This window comes from Cyrtonyx montezumae, unplaced genomic scaffold, assembly GCF_038088225.1.
Source record: "Cyrtonyx montezumae isolate F1298 unplaced genomic scaffold, pur_monq_1.0 scaffold_19, whole genome shotgun sequence".
NCBI classification, from domain to species: Eukaryota; Metazoa; Chordata; class Aves; order Galliformes; family Odontophoridae; genus Cyrtonyx; species Cyrtonyx montezumae.
The window spans coordinates 6,226,038-6,248,376 of record NW_027071925.1 but is presented as its reverse complement, the minus strand read 5'-3'; the positions used below and the strand labels follow the sequence as shown (position 1 = coordinate 6,248,376).

General features: G+C 44.1%; 1 protein-coding gene across 1 annotated transcript; it reads right to left on the bottom strand.

The window, feature by feature from the left end:
• Positions 1 to 1,362: 1,362 nt before the first annotated feature.
• LOC136047982 (ATP-binding cassette sub-family A member 9-like) lies at positions 1,363 to 21,767 on the bottom strand. The gene is made up of 39 exons (XM_065735399.1): positions 21,664 to 21,767; positions 20,277 to 20,389; positions 19,555 to 19,765; positions 19,210 to 19,368; positions 18,345 to 18,445; positions 17,464 to 17,690; positions 17,215 to 17,353; positions 16,739 to 16,924; positions 16,089 to 16,221; positions 15,342 to 15,498; positions 15,086 to 15,144; positions 14,120 to 14,230; positions 13,634 to 13,809; positions 13,212 to 13,331; positions 12,721 to 12,859; positions 12,110 to 12,200; positions 11,376 to 11,515; positions 11,154 to 11,273; positions 10,460 to 10,613; positions 9,999 to 10,168; positions 9,442 to 9,569; positions 8,927 to 9,064; positions 8,309 to 8,422; positions 7,836 to 8,006; positions 7,571 to 7,684; positions 7,296 to 7,400; positions 6,992 to 7,063; positions 6,399 to 6,490; positions 5,332 to 5,449; positions 5,099 to 5,216; positions 4,712 to 4,803; positions 3,849 to 3,997; positions 3,290 to 3,365; positions 3,058 to 3,152; positions 2,373 to 2,489; positions 1,983 to 2,123; positions 1,766 to 1,845; positions 1,619 to 1,674; positions 1,363 to 1,484 (listed from the first exon to the last, which is right to left on the bottom strand). Exons 1-39 carry the CDS (start codon positions 21,680 to 21,682, stop codon positions 1,395 to 1,397), a joined length of 4,791 nt encoding a protein of 1,596 aa, XP_065591471.1. The 5' UTR covers positions 21,683 to 21,767; the 3' UTR covers positions 1,363 to 1,394.
• Between the last annotated feature and the right edge of the window lie 572 nt (positions 21,768 to 22,339).

Below are 22,339 nucleotides of genomic sequence, written 5' to 3'. Positions count from 1 at the left end.
AACTCGATGCACCCGGTGTAGGAAGAGCAGGGAAGTGCTGCCACCTGTATGGGAGCAGCCCTTAGCATTACAGAGCCTCTTGCAAATATTTAAATCAACTTGGTGTGACAGTGTGCACACTTAGCTTTTGTCCTGGCTGGGGCTGAGCTGCGGAGCTCGCCTGCCCCGTGGTGGCAGTGGAATGGAGGAGCTGGAATGGGACAGAGGTGGGGATGTTCCCTCTGCTTGAGTGTTTAAATGACATTTGCATGTTTTACATCTGGATCCAGACATGCTTTGAAGTGTAGGAAAGGAGGACACAGAATATATACCAGCGAATCTCCGTGCAAAAAGGGGGAAGGTGAGGAAATTAAGAGAAGTGGGCATACCAGATCTCAGTGACTCCCAAGCAAAGACATCCTTGCAAATCTCCTTTTGAGGTGATTGGAGATCCATACGGAAAGCAGCTTTTGTGGGTGGGACTGACCCAGCTGGGAAGTTTCCCTGTCAGGAGCAGCCCATAGCTGAGGGAGGACAGTCACCCACATCCCCTACATCTGCATTATCTGCACCTGCCTCATCCATGCTCTTTGTACCCACTTCATTGCACTTGTATCCAGCATCCAAGTGGCCCAGGGAGCTCATGGCATGGCTGAGGGTCTCACAGATGTATCTTTTGTGATGATGATACCTCATCACCCAATTCTCCTGTCCCAGATGCTGGTGTAGCAAGGAAACAGCAATTGGTAATATGGAAAAACACTCCAGGGACAGAATGAAGAGGAAACTTCTGTTATGCTGATCTTTCCATTAGAGTCAGCCCAGGCATGCAGGTGATCAAGAGGAGACATCTGCTGCTGCCTACCCCTACTCCTCTCTAAGCAGCAGTGGTGGGTGCTAGCCAGATGCCCACGCCATCCTCCCACCAATGCAGCCTCAGGTACAGGTGCTGTGGCTAGAAGAGCCACTCTCCCCACATCTGTCATCCAGAGTCATCCCAGGCACCATGAGATTGCAGAAACACCCATGTCCTGGCATCCTTTCCTCTCTTCATGCTGTGGAGACCAGAGATGGTTCAAAGCAGCTGGAACCATGGTTTTGGGTAAAAAACTCCATTGCACCACACTTTTTGCCTGTGTGACACCAGCCAGGAGGACAGGGCTCAGGCCTGAGCAAGCCAAAGCTCTGGAGTCCTCATGCTGGGGAGGAATGGGGGCTTAAAAACCTTTCTTGAACTTGCAGATGAGTTCCTTCAGGGAATCCCTAGGGCTCCCTTGAGATCACCAATACAGCCCAGCAGGATTATGGCTCAGCACAATTGATCTAGTCATCTGGTCACACAGGTGGATGGCAGGCATCGGTTGTCAAAGGATAAAGGCTTTATTTATTACAATAATAATGTTTTGTCCAAAGGCTCAGGGCTGGAGCAGCCTCTGCTCTGCAGAACCTTCAGATGCTGCCTCCAGGTCAGGCTCCTCCAGGTCCCTGCTGAAGTCCATGAACACCTGCAAGGCACCGCAGGGGAAACAGCTTATTTATGTCCTAGGACTGTTGGTACTAACACTGCTCACAGACTGGTTTTCTTTTGTGTACACGCAGTATCTAATCTTCCCAACATTTCCATTCTAAACCAACATACCTGTTGCAAAGTGTGCAAAGACAAGCTGTACTCCTCAAGCCTGAAATTCTGTTTAGCTGCAGATCAAAAGAGGAAGCATCCTTAAATGCAAATCCATACAAATAATTTGAAAGCAATCTTCATACTGAATTATTTATTTCCTTGTACCTGCTTCTAGCTTGGAGAAAGCCTGGGACAGAGGTAGTGCATCTTCCATTGGTATCTTGTAGGTGAGCAAAGAAGAAATCCTGAAAAAGTAAAAAGTGAACCCATCATCATCATCATTCAGCACCAAGGTTTAGGCATGCTTGTAGGATCCCTGCATTCTTGGGTAAATGATTGAGCAGGGTCAGTGCATCAGAGCATCCCAGCATGTGTCCTGGACCTTTTTTGCCGAGCTGCGCCAGGGAAGAGGTGCAGAATTTCACTATGGAGAGCATCACTTTGCCCCACATCCTTTGGTTTGACTTCCAGGTGGTAACTCATGCCAAACCTCCTTCTCAGCTCCTCAGGGGAACCGATGTACCTATAGAGGAGGGAAAACAGCACTTAAACCATCCTAAGCAACAAATAAAGCAATCACAGATTAGAAGCAGAAGATATACACCCTCTTATTCATCTTATGAATTACAGTGTGCTGCTATGAAAGCTGTGCCCTCAGAAAATTGTATCCATCACACACCTGGCACAAACCACAAGAACACTGCCTAATAAATAAATATAAATAAAGACTGAGAGTCAGTGTTGCATGTTGTGATGCTACACCGGTGCCCACCGCAGCTGCCCCTCCACCAGCACGGCCACGCGGTCGCACATCTCCGCCTCCTCCAGGCAGTGTGTGCTGAGCACGGCTGCACGCTCCTTGCTCCTCACTGCAGCCTGGATCACTTTCCTGGGAACAGAAGGATCACAGTTACATCCTGGAACAGCCAATAATAATAAATAAACCCACAACAGCCAAGGAATAATTACATTTTGAGGGACACGGACATGGTGGAGATGGGCTGATGGTTGGACTTAGTGACCTCAGTGATCTATGCTATGAAATAACGAACCCATTATTATTTAAATTGTCTCATCTATCCTGCTTGAAGATGACAGGTGGATGCTAATGCTACACTGCAATATGTCACGTCAACAATTCTCCAGATTTTACAGTTTCAAGGTAAAGCTCTTGCAGATAAACGACAGGAAGGATGGGAAGAACTACCTCTATTTTTTTTCCTCATGCTCTGAAGAAAAAGCCATTTATTTCTTTCCTGACAAAAGCATGGCTTCAGCTGGAGCCTGCTTAGATGGCTAAGATCAAATCTGATGCTTGGCAAGGGCTTACTGCCTGCTGAGTGAGAAGTCTGGTGAGCAGTACACACCCAACCCCTGTGCACTGGAAAACACAGATGATCACAACCACCAAGGAACCCTTCCTTGCCCAGCAGTTCCTGCAACAAGGGGCTGCTCACCACAGACAGCGCTGCCCGGTCACGTCCATGCCCACTGATGGCTCATCCCAAAGCATCACCGTTGGGTTTCCCAGGATGCTCAGTGCAAAACACAGCTGGAATGGGAAAGACACACGTCCAGGTCGGCATTTAGGCTGCACAAATGCTCCTGAGCTAGAGTGCATGTATCATACTCAAGGAAAAAAAAACAAGCAGGTTCTGCTCAAGCACCAAGGAGAAACCTAACACAGACCTTCCTGGCTTCTCCAGCAGACAGTCTCCTCGCTGGGGTTTTTAAACACTTCTGCAGGTCCAGGGCCTTGGCTGTGCTGTGGGGATAGGAAGGAAAAGTACTGACTTGACCGTCCCTGTGTGCTGATGCTGCCAGGGGTACTGAGGAACCAGGGGCTGAGAAGTGGGCTTTGGCTGATGTGTGTTGCCAGGGGATTACTTAGAGGTTCTACTCCTAGCTCTGATGGCAAATTTACAGATTTGTTGGAAAAATTAATCAGCTAATGCAAGAAGTAAGTAGCTAGTGCAACTGGCCCCAAAGCCAAAGTAAGCTGCAAATATTCTGAAGTTTTTCCAGACAAACTGGGGGGAAAATTCTCACAGTCAAGACAAGGAAGGGACTGAGAGCAGTGTAGAGCCACAGATCTCATCAGGGAGGATCTCATTTCTCCAAGGTAAAGACGCACTGAAGGTGCTTTTTCTTCCTCACACCAACAAACTCTGTTAGCAGAAAGCCCTCTTCCTGTCTGATACCTCCAGAGAGAGGAAATAGGGAAAACAAGAATCCTTTGGCTGCGTACCGGATGATGAGCACAGCTGCATCCTCTGCCCTCACCCCTCGCACAGCAGCGTAGGCCTCCAGATGCTGGAGCACAGTGAGGTCTGGCCACAGCACATCCTCCTGTGGGCAGCAGCCCAGCACCTTGGCCCCACGGCCCTGCAGCAGCACCTGCAGAGACACACCATTCAGCTATGGGGAAAAGCAGTGAGCCCTTTGGAAATGTGGCAGTATGTTCTCCTGTGCTGCTGGGAAGCAACGTAGACCTCAAGGAAAAGGGACTGACTCTCATTTCTGTGATTACTCCATCTACCACAGCTTCTGCTCATCCAGAGTGCTGCTTGTGCAAAGCCAAATGGTGTTTACTACCATCAGGCTGAGGGTAATTGCACCAGTGTGAAACGATCATCTCCCAGTAACGCTTTCCTCTTTCAAATACTCCATCCCGGATCTGTAATAGCAATGGTATTTCCCCCCCAGCATATGCCATTAATCACTGTGTGCATAATTAAGTGATGGGTTGTTACTGGCTCAACCCTGCTCACATTCGTTTTCAATTTCCTGGCTTTGTAAAGCTTTTCATAGAGCGTTATTTCTTTTCAACATGTCAACATCTCTTGCAGTGCTTGTGAAATATCAAGATGGATTTGAAATCGAGCCTGAAGATTTTGTGTAGCTCAAACCCTTAAGTCTTGAACATTGATTCAGATGAAAGTAGAACGTGCTGTGCATGCATCAACACCTCCTCCTTACTCCTGTCTGTATGCAGGGTTGCATGCACACAAATACTCTGAATTAGGGGCTGCATTGCTAGCTTCTCTTACCACATCCTTTGCTTATGAAAGCATCAAGACAACCCCCCACTGTCCCAGAGGAGTCTCCTACCTCACCAGCAGTCACTTCTACATCTCCAGAAATCATGCGTATAGTTGTGCTCTTTCCAGCTCCATTGGGTCCTAACAGACCTAGCACCTCTCCTGGAACAAATGTGGAAGAAATGTTGATGGTGATAATTATTGTTAAGACCTCATCCCCTGAGTGCCAAGCAGACTCTGAAAATACAGTATGAATGGGATATTCATTAAATTATTCAATTAAATTGAAACTCCGAGGGGCAGAAGATGATAGAATCATAGAATGGCTTGGGTTGCAAGGGACCTTAAGGTTCATCTAGCTCCAAGCCTGCAGTGCTGCCTAACCAAAATAAGGTCTCCAGGTGAGACCTTCACATGTGGTAGCTGTTTGTGGGAAGGTGCAGCAAGGTACTCAAACCTTTTTTAACACAAAATGAAAGATTCCTGACAGCAACTTTCTTCTTTTTCTTAAAGATGGAACAGGCCCTCTTGTCTTCATACTCCTTGCGCAGACTGTTGACAACGATAACTGACTCCTGCAAAGAGACCAAGTGGGAATAGAAACTCTCATGAGACAGCTCATCTGCTCTCACCATTAAGTATTATTTCTTAAAAAGTCAATGGCTTAGAGAAATCATGTGCCCAGCTCACCTCGGGCTGCAGGGAGCCTGCTGCACTCCGTGCTCGCTCCCGCTCTGCCTGCACCTCGGGGGGTTCCTGCCCAGGTGGGTCCCTGTTCTGTGGGGGTTTGGCTCTGCTCTGCTGGATCCTGTGGGCAGGGATGGGGTCACCATGCAGCCCTTCTGAAAATGCTCAGGTTTACTGGACCTTACAAGTTTGTTCCATGGACAGTGTCAGTGCCTGGCACAGTTTATTTGAATTAATGCTGCAGATGGCAATTGTTCAAATATGTATTTGCAAGGGAAGAAAAATTAATTGCAGTAGCACGCATGAGAAAAATAAAGGTCAACTTCAGCTTCTGTTTCATCAGTAATGTCGACCAGTCCCCCACTCAACACACGCCAATTACCTGGTCACATAAAGCACACTGGACAGGATTTTGGAGCTATTTCAGCTTCCAACTCCTACCTGAGTCCCATTCATTAATGTTTGACAACCAAATACTTTTACAAGTCTTCTCCCATGTGATTTGGGTGGTCTGTCACACGCTGCTGGTGTGTGCGTAAGGGAAGTGGTTAGCAGAAGACCCTGGTCTGATGGAACTTTAGGAAAACTCTGTCCTGCAGAGAACTATACTGATGCTTTTTGGGAAGGAGGTAAAATGTTGGATTTCAACCTGTAACAGTTAATTCAGATGGCTACAGTGAAACGTCCTAAAAGCTCAGCAATTAAACATGATCAAAAGAGCTCAGATCACATTTACTAATCTCTCTAGGACGCTGTGGTTTAATTGACCTTCTATTGCAACACAGTGGGTGGGAATTTGCCTGCAGATACACTCAGGGAAATAGAGCAAATTAAGCCTGAAACCATAATGACCTAAAAGAATAAAAATTTCCACCCTCCATTCTCAATTTCCTCCCCTAAACTGGTTAAAACTGAAAATGTGGGCTTTGTACACACTCTGCAAAATACTTCTGAGCTTACTCATCCTGTTCCACTGCCATCAGGGTGAGGCAGGCGGGTTGCATCCAGCACAGCCCTGGGCTTGCCCATGGAGTGGCATGCCAGCTGTTCCCAGTGCACCCAGTACGCACCTGAAGATGGGATCACGTTCTGCAACTGCTTCTCTGCATCTTATCTCCAAGCAGCACAGCAGAAACCCAAAGAACACACTGTGGACGTAAGGCTGCAAAAAAAAAAGAGTTAGGTTTGCATGGTGAAAGGTAACAACACAATTAATTATAATTAAAAAGGGCTACATGGGCCGATAATTTACTTCAGCTATTGGAAAGAACATTCATGTTTATCTCGTATGCAGATCACTTGCAAAAACTGACTTTACACGGCTGCAGCTTTGGTTCAGATAATCTGCACCTTAACAGAATCTTGGAGGCATCCTACAGGATCTGAAATTACATCTTTCTTTTGAAGAAGTACCATTAGGCTGATTAATTAATAACATCTTTCACTTACTGCCCCAAGTCCACTTTATTCTCTACTATATTTCCACATGTGGGAGTCCCATGAGACCAGACCGTGTTTACTTGGATGTACTCCCCCATCAATATTCAAGGGGAAACTTTCACCATGTAACCCATTCTCTTTCTATGCCAAGACTCAATTCAAGCTCAATTCAAGTCAGAACAGGCATCTATTCCAAAATAATGATCATCAAATCGTTCCTTACTGCAAAGACAGCAACCAAGATGTTACTCCATCTCTCATGAAGATCATTACTATCCGGAAACCATGACGCGTACTACAAGAAAAAAAATATCATCAGTCAGTTAGAAAAAATTCCTAGCACAATGTACTTCAGTGCAGATGTGTGGGATGTGGGGACTGACCTTGCAACCAAGTAAAGGTTCTATAAATCAAATTTTCTTGATCTCTTCCCTTCCTCCCCAGCCCAGATCTTTTCTTCTCCCATTTTCTCTTTATCTTTTGGGCAGTTGAGGACAATTATTGATTCTAGTGGGAGATGAACTTACTGTAGCAAAAGATAACCAGCCCAGCAGTGGAAATGTGGGCATCAAAGTGGTGAAGATGTAGAAGAAATCTCCACTGATAATGAGTATCTTGAGAGTGAAGTTCACCTGGAATAAAGTAGAAAAAGTGTTTCCAGTATTTATGCATCCTGTTGCTAAAAACTGGTCTGTTTGTCACTGATTTGGGTTATTCTGCTGAACATTGGCACATTCAAAGCAAAACCTCAAATGGCAAGATGTATTTCAAAGGTTTTAGAATGAAGATTCACTCCACTTACCAGAATGAAGATGAAAGACCACAAGTAACGATTGGTCCGACCCTTGCGAAACATGAAGGCAATTAGATAGATGAGGAAGACAAGAGAAACTCCGTAACCAATGGCACTGAAGATCTAAAGAGAAAGATGTCAGCAACAATGAGATCGATGTAGATACACCAAATCCTGCTTACAGCAGTTCATTTGCTTAAATTACTGAATACATCAGGATCACCACACTAGTGGTGGTCACAGTGCTGTGGGACAAGGGAGGGGGGTTTCATACCAAGGGCAGGATGGCACTGGCCTGCATGGGGAAGACACGGTTGAAGAGCAGCACAACCATGAACATGAGGCACATCAGAGCCCAGAAGAGTGGGACATCCACCAGTGCCTGCCCACACCAGTACGCTGAGGGGAAGAGCCCCGCAAGCCGCAGCTGGGCACGAGCCTTTATCTGTCATGGAAAGAAGAGAAGGAGGAGATTCAGTCTAAATGCAGTTCCCAGTTCTCATCTTCCTCCACTGACTTTGCTTCTCCTTCCCAGCTGAGCCTTTCTCAGTCTTCCAAACACCTTCTATTCTATATTAGTCCAGCTGTTGCTAAAAAACAAATCGTTCTCAAGGAAAAAAAAAATCCTCCTGACTCCTAAGTCTTTACTAATAACACCTAAATAGTTCAACTATTTGTCTCTACAGAGACATCACATTTCCATTGATCTTTCCTTGCACAAGACCGGTTTCAGCGCATGCTCCTTACCTTGTAATCCTCCATGCTGCTCACTGCAAAGAAAGGAGGCAAACCAGCAGCCAAGATCAACATATAATTGAAACAGAAGAAAAAAATATAGTGCCCTGCTCCTGGGTCATGTACCTATGGAAGAGAAATTCAGGGATCATCAATAATCAACAGCTATCCAGACCAGCTAGCTCAAAATTCATAGTATGGTTAAATATACAGGTGAGCCATAGGACACACATGTAGTTACAGTAATCCCTTTGTGCTGAAGAACATGAAACAATAAATAAAACATTTAGTATCTTAAAATTTACAGGAGGTACTGGAATTACTGTAAATTGTTAAAGTAAGGCAACATATTTTTGATGCTGAAGCAACTTACAAATATTGCTGATATATTCCAACCCTACTGACATATAGCACAAATTTGAATGTCCTTACGGCACCACAACCTTATCAAGAAACACGGTGGAAGAACTTCTCAGTAAATAGCTCCAGTATTTAATGCACTCGTTGAGTGGAGCACTGATCTCAACCAACCCCTGGAGACACTGTGGTTGGGCCAGGCTTTTCTCCTCCTGCCCTCATCACTTTGGCCATTTCAGGTGATTTCCAACAATAATTTGGCAGGATGCTCACGTGAGAGAAGGGATGGCTCCAGGTGCGGATCTGTGCCGTGGAGTTGAAGAGCCTCAGGAAGGTGTTGCTGAGGGTGTTGATGAGCATGGGGAAGCAGTTGATGGGCTCTGCACCACACATGAGTGTGTAGTGACGGCGCTGAAAGCGTGAGAGGAAAAGATGTCACCTATGTGCCTGTGAGAGCTTCAAGAACGTTGGAGAAAAGCAATGACAAACGCAGTCAGTTTTATTAGAGGGTGGGAACTCAAGAGATGTGGCTGTGTGTTAATAGGTACCACAAGCAAAACAATGGATAAAAATCATGACTTGTGAAGAAAAGCAGAGTTGACTTGCATTAATACTTTTCTCCAAAGATTGCCATGATCCTGAATTCTCACAAACAAGATTACTGATGATACTTAACACGTCAAATAAATGTTCTGCTTTGGATGGCCTATTTCACTGCATCCCATGTAAACATATTTCAGAGAATCCTATTGAAGTACAGGATGAGAGAAGAAAATAACATCATTCACCTTGCCTTCCAGGGATATCTTTATAGCTCCATTATGTCGCGGCAGGCTTGTGATGTTTTTCTCAAGAGTTATTTCTGGCATTATGTTTTGAATCTTCAAAGCAGCAATGAAATCCTCTATTTCTGATCCTGAAATAAAGTCAAGAACACAAATAAGAATTAGGTTTTTAATGCAATCAGTTTCTTATAGACAAACTCCTGCTTGCAAAACAGACTATTGTTAAAATACTCATTTAAAATCGGAATCAATTTCTATTTCATCTGTCTTTTTTTTTTTTATTGTTTGAACTAAACTTATTAAAGACAGCGCATTTCCATAGTTTATATGTTGTTGTTTATTTATTTTTTCTTTTTTAATTTAGCTGATCCATTGTTCTTTTACATATCAGCTACTCATTAATCATCAAATTGGATTTGTTTCTGCTCAAAACAGAACACCCCCAAAGCCATAGCTGTATTATGGACCACACAGAAAGAGGAAGCCAAAGGTGCTGTATCAGCTCCAAGAGCACTCAGAGTGCTGCGGAAAGACAATCAAACCCACATGTTCTTCTTCACCTGTATCATTGAAGATGAGAAGATTTGTTGACTTGTTTTGAGTTTGAGTGGGAGGTCGAGTGGGAAGAAAATACGAGCTGGCTGTCAGCTCTGAGATGGAGTTGTACTGTAGTTGAAAGCCAGCAAAAAACACGAGCATCGGGAGGATAAATATTCCAAAGAACAGCAATCTAGATGGAAAAAAAGCAGACCATGAGTGGCTCCAGGGAACTGTACCATTAAGCACTGATGTGATTCATGTCGTGAAATCAAGAAGAAATTTAAAGCTGGGGAATATATTCAGTGATTCAGAGCTCTATCGGGAAGTTCCGTTTTTATCACTGAAACTTTTACACAGCACCAACTTCTCAGCTTCCAAACCACCCCAGCAGTTTTTAATCTTTCCCCCAGTTGTCCCAGGGAATGACAAATCTGCAAAGCCCCAAGCCAATATGGTGCAGGGCTCAGGGCTCCATGCTTACATGGATCTGAGAAGCTTTCCATCATGCCTCAGTCTGCAGAAACGAACTCTGGCCATGGCAAGGACCTGCTGCCTCCAGAGCTCCATGCCACTTGCTGCTATGTGTGCTGATTCAGAAAAGCCCAGGAAGTTCGGGTCCCTCTCCTCCAGGTTTTCTGCATGTTCATCACAACAAACACCATCATCCACAGCGAGCTTTCAAAGGACACGTTTTAAACACAAGCAATAAACAAGGGTTTTCTGTCTCCAAATGGGAGTGCTTCTATTATAGTCAGAGAATACACAATGGCAGAGAAAAGGGCCAATGTTCACTCAGAAATAATTTATGTTGGTGAATTGAGAGTGGCTGAACCTGGGCTTGTGTGACTACACGTGCATTATCGTCCCTGCCCTTGGGAATTGCCTTTGACTAGATTCTCTCTTCCCACCTCCTTCTCTGGAGGAGGATATTTCCTGCAAAGCTTTTACAACACCGCTCTTCAGTTTTTGTGTTTAGAAGCCCACAGAAAATTGAGACCGAGTCTTTCAGACTTCCCTGTGAAGTCAGCTGTCATCAACAAAAATATGAATTTTTACACAACTGCAACTCACGACCTGCTGAAAATGATGAAACATCACATTCAACATAAACTTACACATGCATTTTTTTTAACAATATGAGATACGAATCTTTCAAAGAGGAATCAGTGCTTTACCTTTATGATCAGTGTCTTCCCTGCCCTCCAGCCGCAGGAGAACATCTGCCAGGGTTGTCCTGCTGACCTCATAGTGAACAACCCCCAGCACGAGACCGCTCTCAAGATGGCCAAGCAGATCTGTGTGACAAAGGGAGTCAGCTCAGCCCAACACCCGGGCTCCCTTAGCATTCTGATTTTGTTTCCCCTTACAACTTCGATGCAATAGCAGGCTTTTGTTACCTGGGAAGCTCTTGGTGTTTTCCAGAGGCAGCATGTAACACAGCTCATCCCCATCCTTCCCTTTGAACACAGCATTGGGGATGTATCTCCTGACCAGGGACGATGCAAGCCCAGGGTCACACTGATCATTTATGCACATCCTGTTTGTATTAAAAACAGATTGCTAGAATATTAAGTAAGAAAAACAATGCATGCTTCATCCGTTTAAAAGACAAAGCCAGCAGTCATTCTTCAAGCAATAGGGAAATCTCGAAAACCAGGCAGAATTTAAGTGGGAATTATCCACAGACATCTGCCATGCCCTTGGTTTTATCATGCATGCAATAAATAGTTGAGGCTAACAGTAACAATCTTGGCCAGCATTGCTTAACCAAGAACACAGAAATTAAAATCCAAAGAAAAGCAACTTCACATTAAAACCACTGTAAGTCACTCTGGCACCACTGAGCATGTGGGAGCTGCAATTCATCCTACTCTGGTCCCCTTTTGGCTGCAAAGGAGGTTGCAAAGTCATCTTAGCTACATGCTCAGAGCTCTCAGGATTGGGTCCAAAGAAAAGCAGCTTGCTATCCAAGGCAAGATAGACTTGGCAGCCTCAAAAGACTCCTAAAATGGGTTGTCAAGATTTTTATTGCTCTGTATGGAAACTCAATAGAGACATAGACTCTATGAGAAAATACATCAACCAGAAGCTTTTCATGAAAGGAGTGATGACCGAAAAGAAAGGGATTTACCTTAAGTGATAGCCAATTCCCCATTTTCTCTTCAAGTACAGAGATGAGCCAGCAGACTGTAATCTCCCATTTGAAAGGAAAGCTTTCCGATCTGAGGAGGTAGGAACACAAAGATTTAGTGGGGATTTACAGCAGCACAGTAGGTTGGACCTTACTCTGCTCCGCAATTCGACAGATACTTCTATAATGAAGTCAAAAGGAGTAAAACCAGGCAAGGGCTGAAGGTTTTATTTTTAAAAACAAAAATAAAAAAATGTTGCTTTTGCCCAAGCACCAAAGTTAGTATTCTGTTTATATATTCTTACAGGTTTACAGGAAATTCCCCATGCAGCCCAAGATAAATAAAGAAATAGGAAAGCGATTAATTCAAGAAATGTCACTAATTGGCATGGGTGCTAAGCCAGTGAAAGTCTTGACCCTGATGTAGAGCATGAGCAAGGCATTGTAAGGACACCTGGGGCAGGTTGAGCCTTTGCTCAGCCCAGATTGGGTGGTCAAACCCTTGGACAAACCCCAGATAACCCCAGACCTCACCACAGCAGGATGCCACGGTCGGGATCCAAGTAGGGAATCCCCAATTTCCACACCACAAGGTGAACACTGAGACTCACCAGCACGAATGTCAGCCTCTTCCACAGACTGTGTACAGATGAGCACCACTCGGCCGGCCCGGCGCTCCGCCAGCAGCTCCCACAAGTGGTGCCTGGAGCAGGGATCCAGCCCCGCCATCGGCTCGTCCAAGAGCAGCACCTGCAAGGTGAGAGCAGGTCTTGTGCATGCAAACCATTGTGTAGAGTTCACTTCGTTCCATGCTTGTTGGGTTCTAACTCAAAATACAACACATCCTCAAACACTGGCCTTTCTTATTGCTCTTCCAATATTTACACCCTTTTTATTTCAATATTATTACCATTTTCATTTAAAATATAGCTCTCATTGATCTAGATTCCTCAATCCTTTTGGCAGTCAAGTCACTCAGTAGGTCAGCAGGCTTTCTGAGCACAAGGGCAAAGGAATACAAGCATCCATGTACCAAACCAAAATGCAACTCTGAGTGCTAAAACCATGCCTGCCATTTGCGTGCAGTAGGACCACTACCTACCTGGGGATCCCCTAAAATTGCAATTGCAAGAGACAGTTTTCTTTTTTGTCCTCCACTCAGAGCGTCAGCGTGGACATCCTGAAGGTTGGTGAGGTCCAACTGAACCAGGACTTTCTGCACCTTGGGAACACGTGAAAACAAGGACATGCAGAACTGGTCATGTTTTGATTCATACACAGTACAGGAGAACACAACTTCAAAATTTGATACATATTTTTGCATGGATTCACTGTGAGATAAATACTGCAAATCTGAATTCTGACTCTCAGAAAAACAGGATAAGAAAGAGTTAAAAACACTTCCCTAAATTACAACTAATTTCTGCAGAACAAGGTATTGGTGAGAATCTTTTATTCTCAACAAACAATCCAAGATGCTGTGGAACAGAAATTGGTGACCAAGAGCACGTGACACATCCCTACCTCTTTCTCTACTTCTTTCCATTGAATCCCCTTGACATGAGCAAAAATTCTCAAGTTTTCTTTCACTGTTAAGGCTTCAAAATGCAAATTGAACTGCGGGCAAATCCCAACCATCGCCTGAATTCCTTCCATATCCTCTACTTCAGATACCTTGTAGTTGTAAATCACTGCAGAACCTGCACACAAGAATAAATGAAACACATGTCATAGGTAGTATTATATAGAAACGTACAGCTAACAAAGTAAAACTTATTTCCCAAAGATATACAGCTCGTGGAAAATATCAGGGCATCCAGAGAGAGAAATAACAGATGCTTGCACACAGGAGCACATCTGTGATGCACAAGAGCTGAAGCTCATATTGAAGGAGCAATCTGTGCTTACAGTGAGCCATGCTGGAGGACTGAAGGGAACCTTAGTGTTTTTGCATCTTTACCCCCTTTATTCTTGAAAACCAGAGAGCTTCTCCTCTTCTCCACTCATTACCTGCTGAAGGCTTGGAAAATCCACTGAGCACATTTAAGAGGGCAGTTTTTCCAGACCCACTGTGACCAAGTAACGCAGTGATCTGACCTTCATAAATGTTGAAGGACAAACCTAGAAGATAAATACGGCACTATTAGGGTGGAAGTGTATGAGGCAAACAGACTTCTGCATGTGGCTTATTGCCAAGTCTGTGTCAGAAGAGATGGTGTCCCTCTATCAGATCTGAAAACATGTGTTGCGTGTAAATATTTGAAGAAAAACATTTACTTTGTTTTCGGTGAGGTTCATAACCTTTTATTGTAGCGTGACTCCGAAGAGAGCCCACAGGAAGAGGAGAGCCTGTAGTCTTTCCAGTAAGAGAGACTATGCCATCCCATTTCCTTTCAAAAAGGACTCATTTTGAATTTTTGTGGGTTGTTTATTTTTTTTGTTGTTTTGTTTTGAGCTTAACTCAATATAAACCTTTGAGACCAGGCTGATGTTTTCAGAGTTACACAGAGTTATTGTTAAACAAAAGCATTTAGCACATGTCTCATGGCTGCACTGTGATGTTGCCAACCACTCGTGTACCTTGCAGTTGGCAAATGCACAAGTGCCTGGGGAGCAGCACCCAGCCAGTGACAACAGCCCTGCTTCCAGCTAAGGCCTGAAAAACAAGCTGTCCTTGCCCAGATGAATTTACATTTTCACAGGGAGGGCTGGGAGGTGATTTCACACATGCCCACAGATTTCAAGGAGACTTCTGCCATTGCTAAAAGCAATAAACAGTAATTTTCCTGGAGTGAAAAGGAAAAGGTAACAACCTTGTAGAAATTTGCCAGTAATTTACCCCAGCAGGAATAACCATTGCATAATGCATTTTAAGGGTGCTGGAGGCACAGTCAGGTACATCCAATCCATTTCAAAACAGCTTGGGTTCATAGCTAGTGAAAAATGAAATTAAAGCCATTACTAAGTCGCTCTTACCTCTTAAAGCTTCAGTTCTCTTGTCCTTCCTATTGTATACTTTTCTAATGTTGTATAGTCTAAAGGAAAGGTAAGCAAGCTGTTAGTAATGGATCACACCATTCTGGCATGAGAATAACCTGCCCAACACCACCACGGGTTGGATGAGAGCATCTCCAGAGGTCCCTTCCAACCCTGCGATTCTGTAACTCCAGCTGAAGGAATCACTTCAGATTAAGTTTAATCCATTCCCACTGTGCAGAGCTGCTCTCTGTACCTGATGGCCTCCTTCCCCTCGAAGTCCATGGGCATGGGCTCAGTGTCACAGCCAGGGACAGGGATGGAGTCAGGCTGGGTGCCATGCTCACTGCCTCGCTGCAGCCAATACGACGGCCTCAGGAAGAACAAGGGGGGGTATGGCACTCCGTACTTGCCTAAACAGAAACAAACAGAGTGAAATGCTACAGCTCAGCTTCTGAAAACACCACGTCCAACCAGTTCTTGGGCAGCTGTAGGATATCAGCAGTGCAAAAGGAAAGGTAATTTCTGTTAGTTCAGCTCACTCATCCATATCTATAAGTGCATGCAGGTGGCAATCACCTCAATGGTCACATCAAAACTCCTGAACATCAGAACATCCTTTCAAGCCCAGGGCCATTGCAGCAGATGTAGACTATCACAGAACCATGCTGGAAATTGTCAGGTTCCTTTTGGAGCCATCTTTGGAGGCCAAATTATTTACCAGCAAGCAGCCAGCTGCTGGGAAACAGGATCCTCCTTCATCTTTTTTTCATGAGCAAGACAGCAAACCCTCTTGGCATCCCTCCACAGGGCACAGTCTATTGCTACAAAGATTCTGCACCACAACCCAGCCTGCACAACACTGCAGTGCCTTTCTGCTGTTCCATGCAGATAACAGTTTCCTCTGCTCTATCCCATTGCTCCTTTGGCACCTCTCCTCCCAGGAGTGGACAAGACAGAAGAAAAATGAAGTTTGTAGTCTTTCACATATGTTTCTACTCACCAGGCAAAACCTTATCAAAGTAGATGGCCAGCAGCAAATACAGTATGCTGTCCAGGATCAGAATGATGTATAGGTTATAGAAAGGGTACGACTCTGCTGCAACAATCGGTCCATATTTTTCTAATTTTACAATCTAGGCAGAAAAATATGGCATGAATCAGATGCAACCTTTCCTTTAGCCAGAGATACTGCATGCAAGCTACAGCTGTGTCACACAGCCTTTTCTTCCCAGGAAGCCCATCCACTTGTGATGGTGGCAGTTTCTATCACTTAAAGACCAGAAGTATCAGAAGGTTCTCAGTAGACTGAACTTAGACTCATGCAGAGGTCTCCCCAGCAGCAGTGCAATGCTCATGGTGTTGGCTGGCACAGCAGCTGGACACACTGCCACTCTGCAGCTCTGGGTCACATCCTACTGCTGTGACAGCTCCCCAGGGATGGAAACTTATGGTGTGTACAGCTGGTAAAATTCCAGCTGAGATTCTGACTAACAGCTAACATTCACTTTTTGGAGTCATTTTATTCCTGCAAAGCATTTATGGTGTAGTGGCACAATTGCATCACATCACATATGGCAGATGTAACACCAGCTGGCAGAAGCTGTGTGTGCTTCAGGCTGAACATCCCTGATGCAATTGCTTTGAGCATACCTTTGAGATGCCAGCTGTAAAGGTGTAAGGACTGAAGAGGTTAAAAACCCATTCCAAAGATGGTGGCACTTGTTCAAACAACGTCATGAAGCCCAGTGAACCGAAGATGACATGAAGGAAAATTCCCACAAAACTGGAAATATTAGGCTGCTTTAGCAGGGAGCTGAGCATGAAACAGAAGTGAATCTGCAACAGAAAGAACCAGGAGTCAACAGGATGCATTTCTGCTAGGGATTAAAGAAAAATAAGCAAATAACATACAAACAAATGGAGAAAGAACCCCAAACGTGTGAAAATCTGAGGTCATCTACAGGATAATATTATCAGCCTATACCCCGTAATAAGAAAATCAGGTAATGGAGAGGTTTATGTTACCTTCTCCCAGCCCTGAATTCTGGGGTCTGAGTTTCAGATGTTTTAATTAGGAAACGGAAAAAAAAGTCACATATCATTTCAGAATGCCAATGCAGACTTACAGATGCAATGCCGTAGAAAAAATAAAGGAAATACATTTCCAAAAAGCTGCAGTCATTGGTAACAGTTCTAATCGTGATTGTGGTCAGCAGACTTGATGTTATTGAGATGTAAACAGTGTACAGCAGGCTCCAGGACAACCTACCAACAAGCCACAAGAAGTTCCCTTTGCACCGAGTATTAGAATTTCTACAGTTGGAAAAGACCTCTAAGGTCCTCAAGTCCAACCCACCCCACCATGCCCCACTGACCAGAAGGCGATGTCCTGTAAACCCATTGCCTTCATTAACACCTTGAGCTTCTTCTTCTCTCTGATAATTTTCACTGATAAGAAGTACATATACGGGGCGAAACACAGCACGCTGTAAATGGTGAACCAGATGTAACCAAATTTATGTATGGATTTGATCAAGGGTGTTTGCAGACGGATGCCACTAATTGATTTCATCTCTTCCCAGACAGAATGGTTTGTTTCCATCTGAAGAAAAGAAGTCAGCCATTAATTTTATATTCTATAATGGAACAGCCAATAAATAGCTTTTCATAGGCTTGACAATCATTAGTTTTTCAGTAATGATGTTAAGTTTCAAAGTGGTAAATTGTAAAATTTAACATATTTCTGTAATAAACACTAAAGTTGGATTTGATCTATAAGCAGAGGCATGGCCTACAAAACAGATGGAAGAGGAATATGGCAGAAGTAGTAAAGCAATTATAGCATAGCTAAAGGGCAGGAGTTTCACTGCTCTGTATTTGGAGATGATTCATTTTTCATGATGGATGAAAGAGTTTATCACTGAAAAATACAGTTTGGTCCATATTAAACACTTCACATTTATTTTTCAAAATGGACCAATGTGATAAAAATGAAATCTCAAAGATAAAGATTCTGGCAATGATGTTTTCATTTATTTTACTTTGATTTTTTTCTATAAACTTGCTAATATAAAAGGAAAAACAAAAGTTTGGCAACAGAATAAGTTCCACACCTTTTAAGTGCAGAAATGGGCTTCCAATCTCTACTTCATCAACAGACAAAAATTATTCCATGTGTGTGGGTTGTTGTTTTTTTTTTAAAGCAAAGTTTATGGATAACTTTAGAAAGAAATCATGTCTTCCATCACGGCCGTACCTCTATGACTGCTGCATCAATGCTGGACTGCACAGATAGGAATCCCGCATACCAGTACGAAGGAATCTTGCAGAAGACTGATGAGAAATCATAGCATGTATCTATGGGAAAGAAAGAAAATGAAGTCTTACATATATATATATATATATGTATATATTTTTTTATATATGTGTGTAGTTGTAAATGAATTTGACCTAAGAGTCAATCAAGCCAGGTTTAGGCTGAAAGCTGGAGGGCATCACCTCTAGGAAACCCAGAGCAGTGGAGGCAGCTGTGGGGAGCTGCTGACTGCTGGGGATGGCAGAAATAGTCTCACAGTTGTTTTTCCAAGAGTAGGTTTTTTTTTGTTTGTTTGTTTGTCCAGTTAACCAATGAAACTCACTTTACATTATATCTGAAAATAAACCAAGTTTTTGTTCTGCTTTATTACTTCCAGCCACTAACTATGAATGCATTTGGCCAAAGAAAGGAGTAATTTGGATAAAAGTGTGTGCAGGTTGATGTTTTAATGTATTAAATACATGCTAGGAGTATGTGAGTGCACACATGTTCACATCCAGTGCATGATCCATCATAGAATGGATGGGGCAGCAAGGACTTTGAATAACGTACATGTGCTCTTAAAAACACTTTGACATTGTCCTTAAACTCTAATTAAAATGTGTCCTGAACCACTTAGCAGACCTGGTCTGATCCCTTCTGAGTGGCGTGGCAGCAGAGATCCATCTAAACACTTTTCAACATAAAATCATAGAATGTTTTGTGTTGGAAGGGACCTCAAAGATGATCTACTTCCAACCTGACTACCATGGGCAGGGTTACCAACTGCTAAATTGTGTTCTCTGGTTTCATTCATTCCTTTTACCAATGTGTCCAAAGGCCTCATTGGGAGATACCACTTTGTAGCTCTGAAATCTGAGAAGGTAGGAGAAGTTGTCCTTAAAAACAACACCAATCACACTGATGTCATAAACTCCTCTTGCTGTCAGGGTTTTCTCATTAACCACCTCTTCTAGTTTTATACCTGGGAATAAACAACACCACACCAGAATCCCTGATCAGAGGTGCGACAAGACAGAGCATCAAACAAGTTGTTTCCTCACAGTGCAATGTTCAAACCCTTTTCCCACCCACCACCATGAAGGAGGATGTGCCCGTGGTTAGGATCTGCTCAACCTCACAGCTGCACCAAGGACACAAGTAGCATTACCCGCCAGCACAGAGTCTGAAGCCACTCTTCTCATTATTCCCCTGGTGCTGCTGGTCGCAGGCGTGTAGGCAAGAGTTGCTCCTGTGGCATTGAAGACAGGGTCATCCAAACGCCCAAGGAACATGTAAGGGATTTCTTGTAGCTGGTCGTGGTAGATCGCAGCTGATGATACTTCTAATATTAGGAGAAGAATTGCAGAGGTAATCCATTCCTGGGTGAAAGAAGGGGAATACATGTGAGCGACAGCACAGTGATGTGGAGGTTGGGTGCTAGGGGAAGTGCCTGGTGCTGCCTCAAGGACTTCTCATTGCCCACTGGTCGGCCTGCATGGTCCAAATCATTTAGACACAAACGTTCTCTTTTTGTAAATGTGCCATTTCATAGGGGTCATAATTTTACAATATAAGGGCTGTTCCAAGTGAAAAACATGTTGTCCTAGCACTGGAGCCAATGAGGTTTGCCTATAATCTTACACCAACACTTGTGCATTGTACATTGTGTTCTGGTCAGTGTGGAGATGGGATCAGCAACCAAAGCAGCAAGCTGGCCCTGTATCAAGCCCTTACTGTAGAGTCACAGGAAAAGCTGTAACTGAGGACATTTTTCTGAGAGCTGTGTTGCCAGCTGGGGCTCCTCACGCATCACCTGACATAAGAACAATGTGATGTAAAAATTCTCGGTAGTGGGAATCTTAAATTTTCTTTGGAAGAACAGATACTTGCCTGGAAACTTTCTGTTTTCTTCCTCCACACCAGCAGAACATTTTTCCATAAGAGAGCCCAGGTTTGCTGATTAATTTTTGAGGCTCTTTTGAATACTCTCTGCATTTTTCCAGCTGGAATGAGAGACAAAAAAAAAAAAAAACCAAAACAAAACAAAAAACAAAAAAACCCAACATCATTCAGAATGCAAACCGGTCACAGAGACTTCATATATTTACTTGGCTAAACTCCACTTCAGAGAAATCCAATAACATGACAAAGGTCAAGAGGCTTTCCTATGTTTTGCAGTTTGGGCAACCAAAGGGGTTCAAAGGAAAGGGCATGAGAGCATGCGGGTGAGCACGGAGCTGCCTCTGTGCGGTCACAGATGCATCCCAAGCCATCCCTGAGATGCTCTGCAGGAGGAGGCTTTTAGCTGGTTCTTCATCTACGTAAGGCTGACAAAAGAAAAGTCAGGGAGAGAGGATGAAAGTGGCAAATGCCAGTTGTAAATCTAATACAGCTCGAGCAGAGTACCATTAAGAAATTGCTAGTTTGTGCTTTTTGTATCCTCCTAAATACTGAGCAGGGAAGTCTTGGGGTTCATGAGTATTAAATCCATTTCCAGCAACGTGGCCAAGCAGCAAATCTCCCACACAGCAACCCCACTGTGGTGGCTGGGAGGGATCCGCAAACCGTGTTCTCATATTTAAACCCTTTAAAATAGCAGAAACCAAAAATCAAAGCAACTTGAAATGCGTTGTGCTCTTTTCCCCTTGGACGTCGTTTCCTGATTTCACAGATTGGGCAGCTGGAGTTCATAAACGATTCTGCTGCTCTGTTCTCTTCACTGTTTGTTTTTTGGGAGAGTTCAATATTTGCAGACTCCGGGGGTAACGGGTCCTGCGTGCTCCCCGGCTATCGGCACGGAGCTTATCTCTGTGCCTGGAGTTTTCTCTGGGTTGCCACATCAGAGCCGACCGCAGGAAGGGGTTTTGAGGAAGGGCAGATTTGAGATGACTCCGCTCTCACATGCAGCTCTTGAAAGAAGTTATTTCCCACCAGAAAAGTCTCATAAAAACGGCTCTAAGCCCAAAGCTCAACACTTAATTCCTTCCCTCAAAGAGATGGACTTTGGGGATCCCCTCTGGAGAAGCCTTCACTGGGGATGGAGCCAGGGCGCAGCCGAGAGGAGCACTGCATCAGTAGTGAGAATCAAACTCCACACACTGAGAAATGCAGAACATTGCTGTTGTTTTGCTTTTTAAACATCGCGAGGCAAAGCTCAGTGTTGAGAAATGAGTTGGAAAGCTCACACTATTGAAACCATCATTAAAAATGCTCACTGCCGTGAAAACACCCCATATGTAATGTTTCACTTACATAACAGCAGTACGAAGCTCCTCACCTGGCAATGGACTTCCCATCAGAACGATGCCTCCTGCAGCTCAGTGATGTCCAGGCTCGTCCTCTCCTTCAGTCCTGGATGAAGAAGGTTGGACCCTAGCAGGGCCGGCCCCACCACGAGCTCTGCTACAGCAGCTGGACGTGTCTGCACTGCATTTTATATCATATTATGTCATTCAGACATGTGCACGGGGTGTAACACCATGGCACATTTCTGGTGCTCACAACGTGTGTGATCATTAGGAGCCAACAACACTCCGTGCTCTGTGGGGTCAGCCCTGCACCCCAGATGCCATTTTATTCCTTGCTTCTCCTTTGTTTTTAGTATATCTATAATTTGTTTCCACTCCTTTTAATTCCTTTTCCAGCAGCTGCTACAAGATGTTTTATTATTTTTTAATAGTTTTCCTATGGATCTGCATGCCAAATAGGAGTGGAAATCAGATATGCCAGCAAGTCCAAACGCACGGGAAGGGTGCGCAGAGATATGACAACTCACATTAAAAGAAAGCAATTTGACCATCCTAGAACTTAAGCTCTGCAATCAAATTGATTTGCAGGACTGAGCAAAAGCACGGAAGCAGCCCGCTTGTTGCTTGACACCAGGCTGCAGCTCTTCTGCAGCTGCTGTTGTACTCATCTGCAAGGAACAAGCTCACTGCAAGGAGCAGAGCACA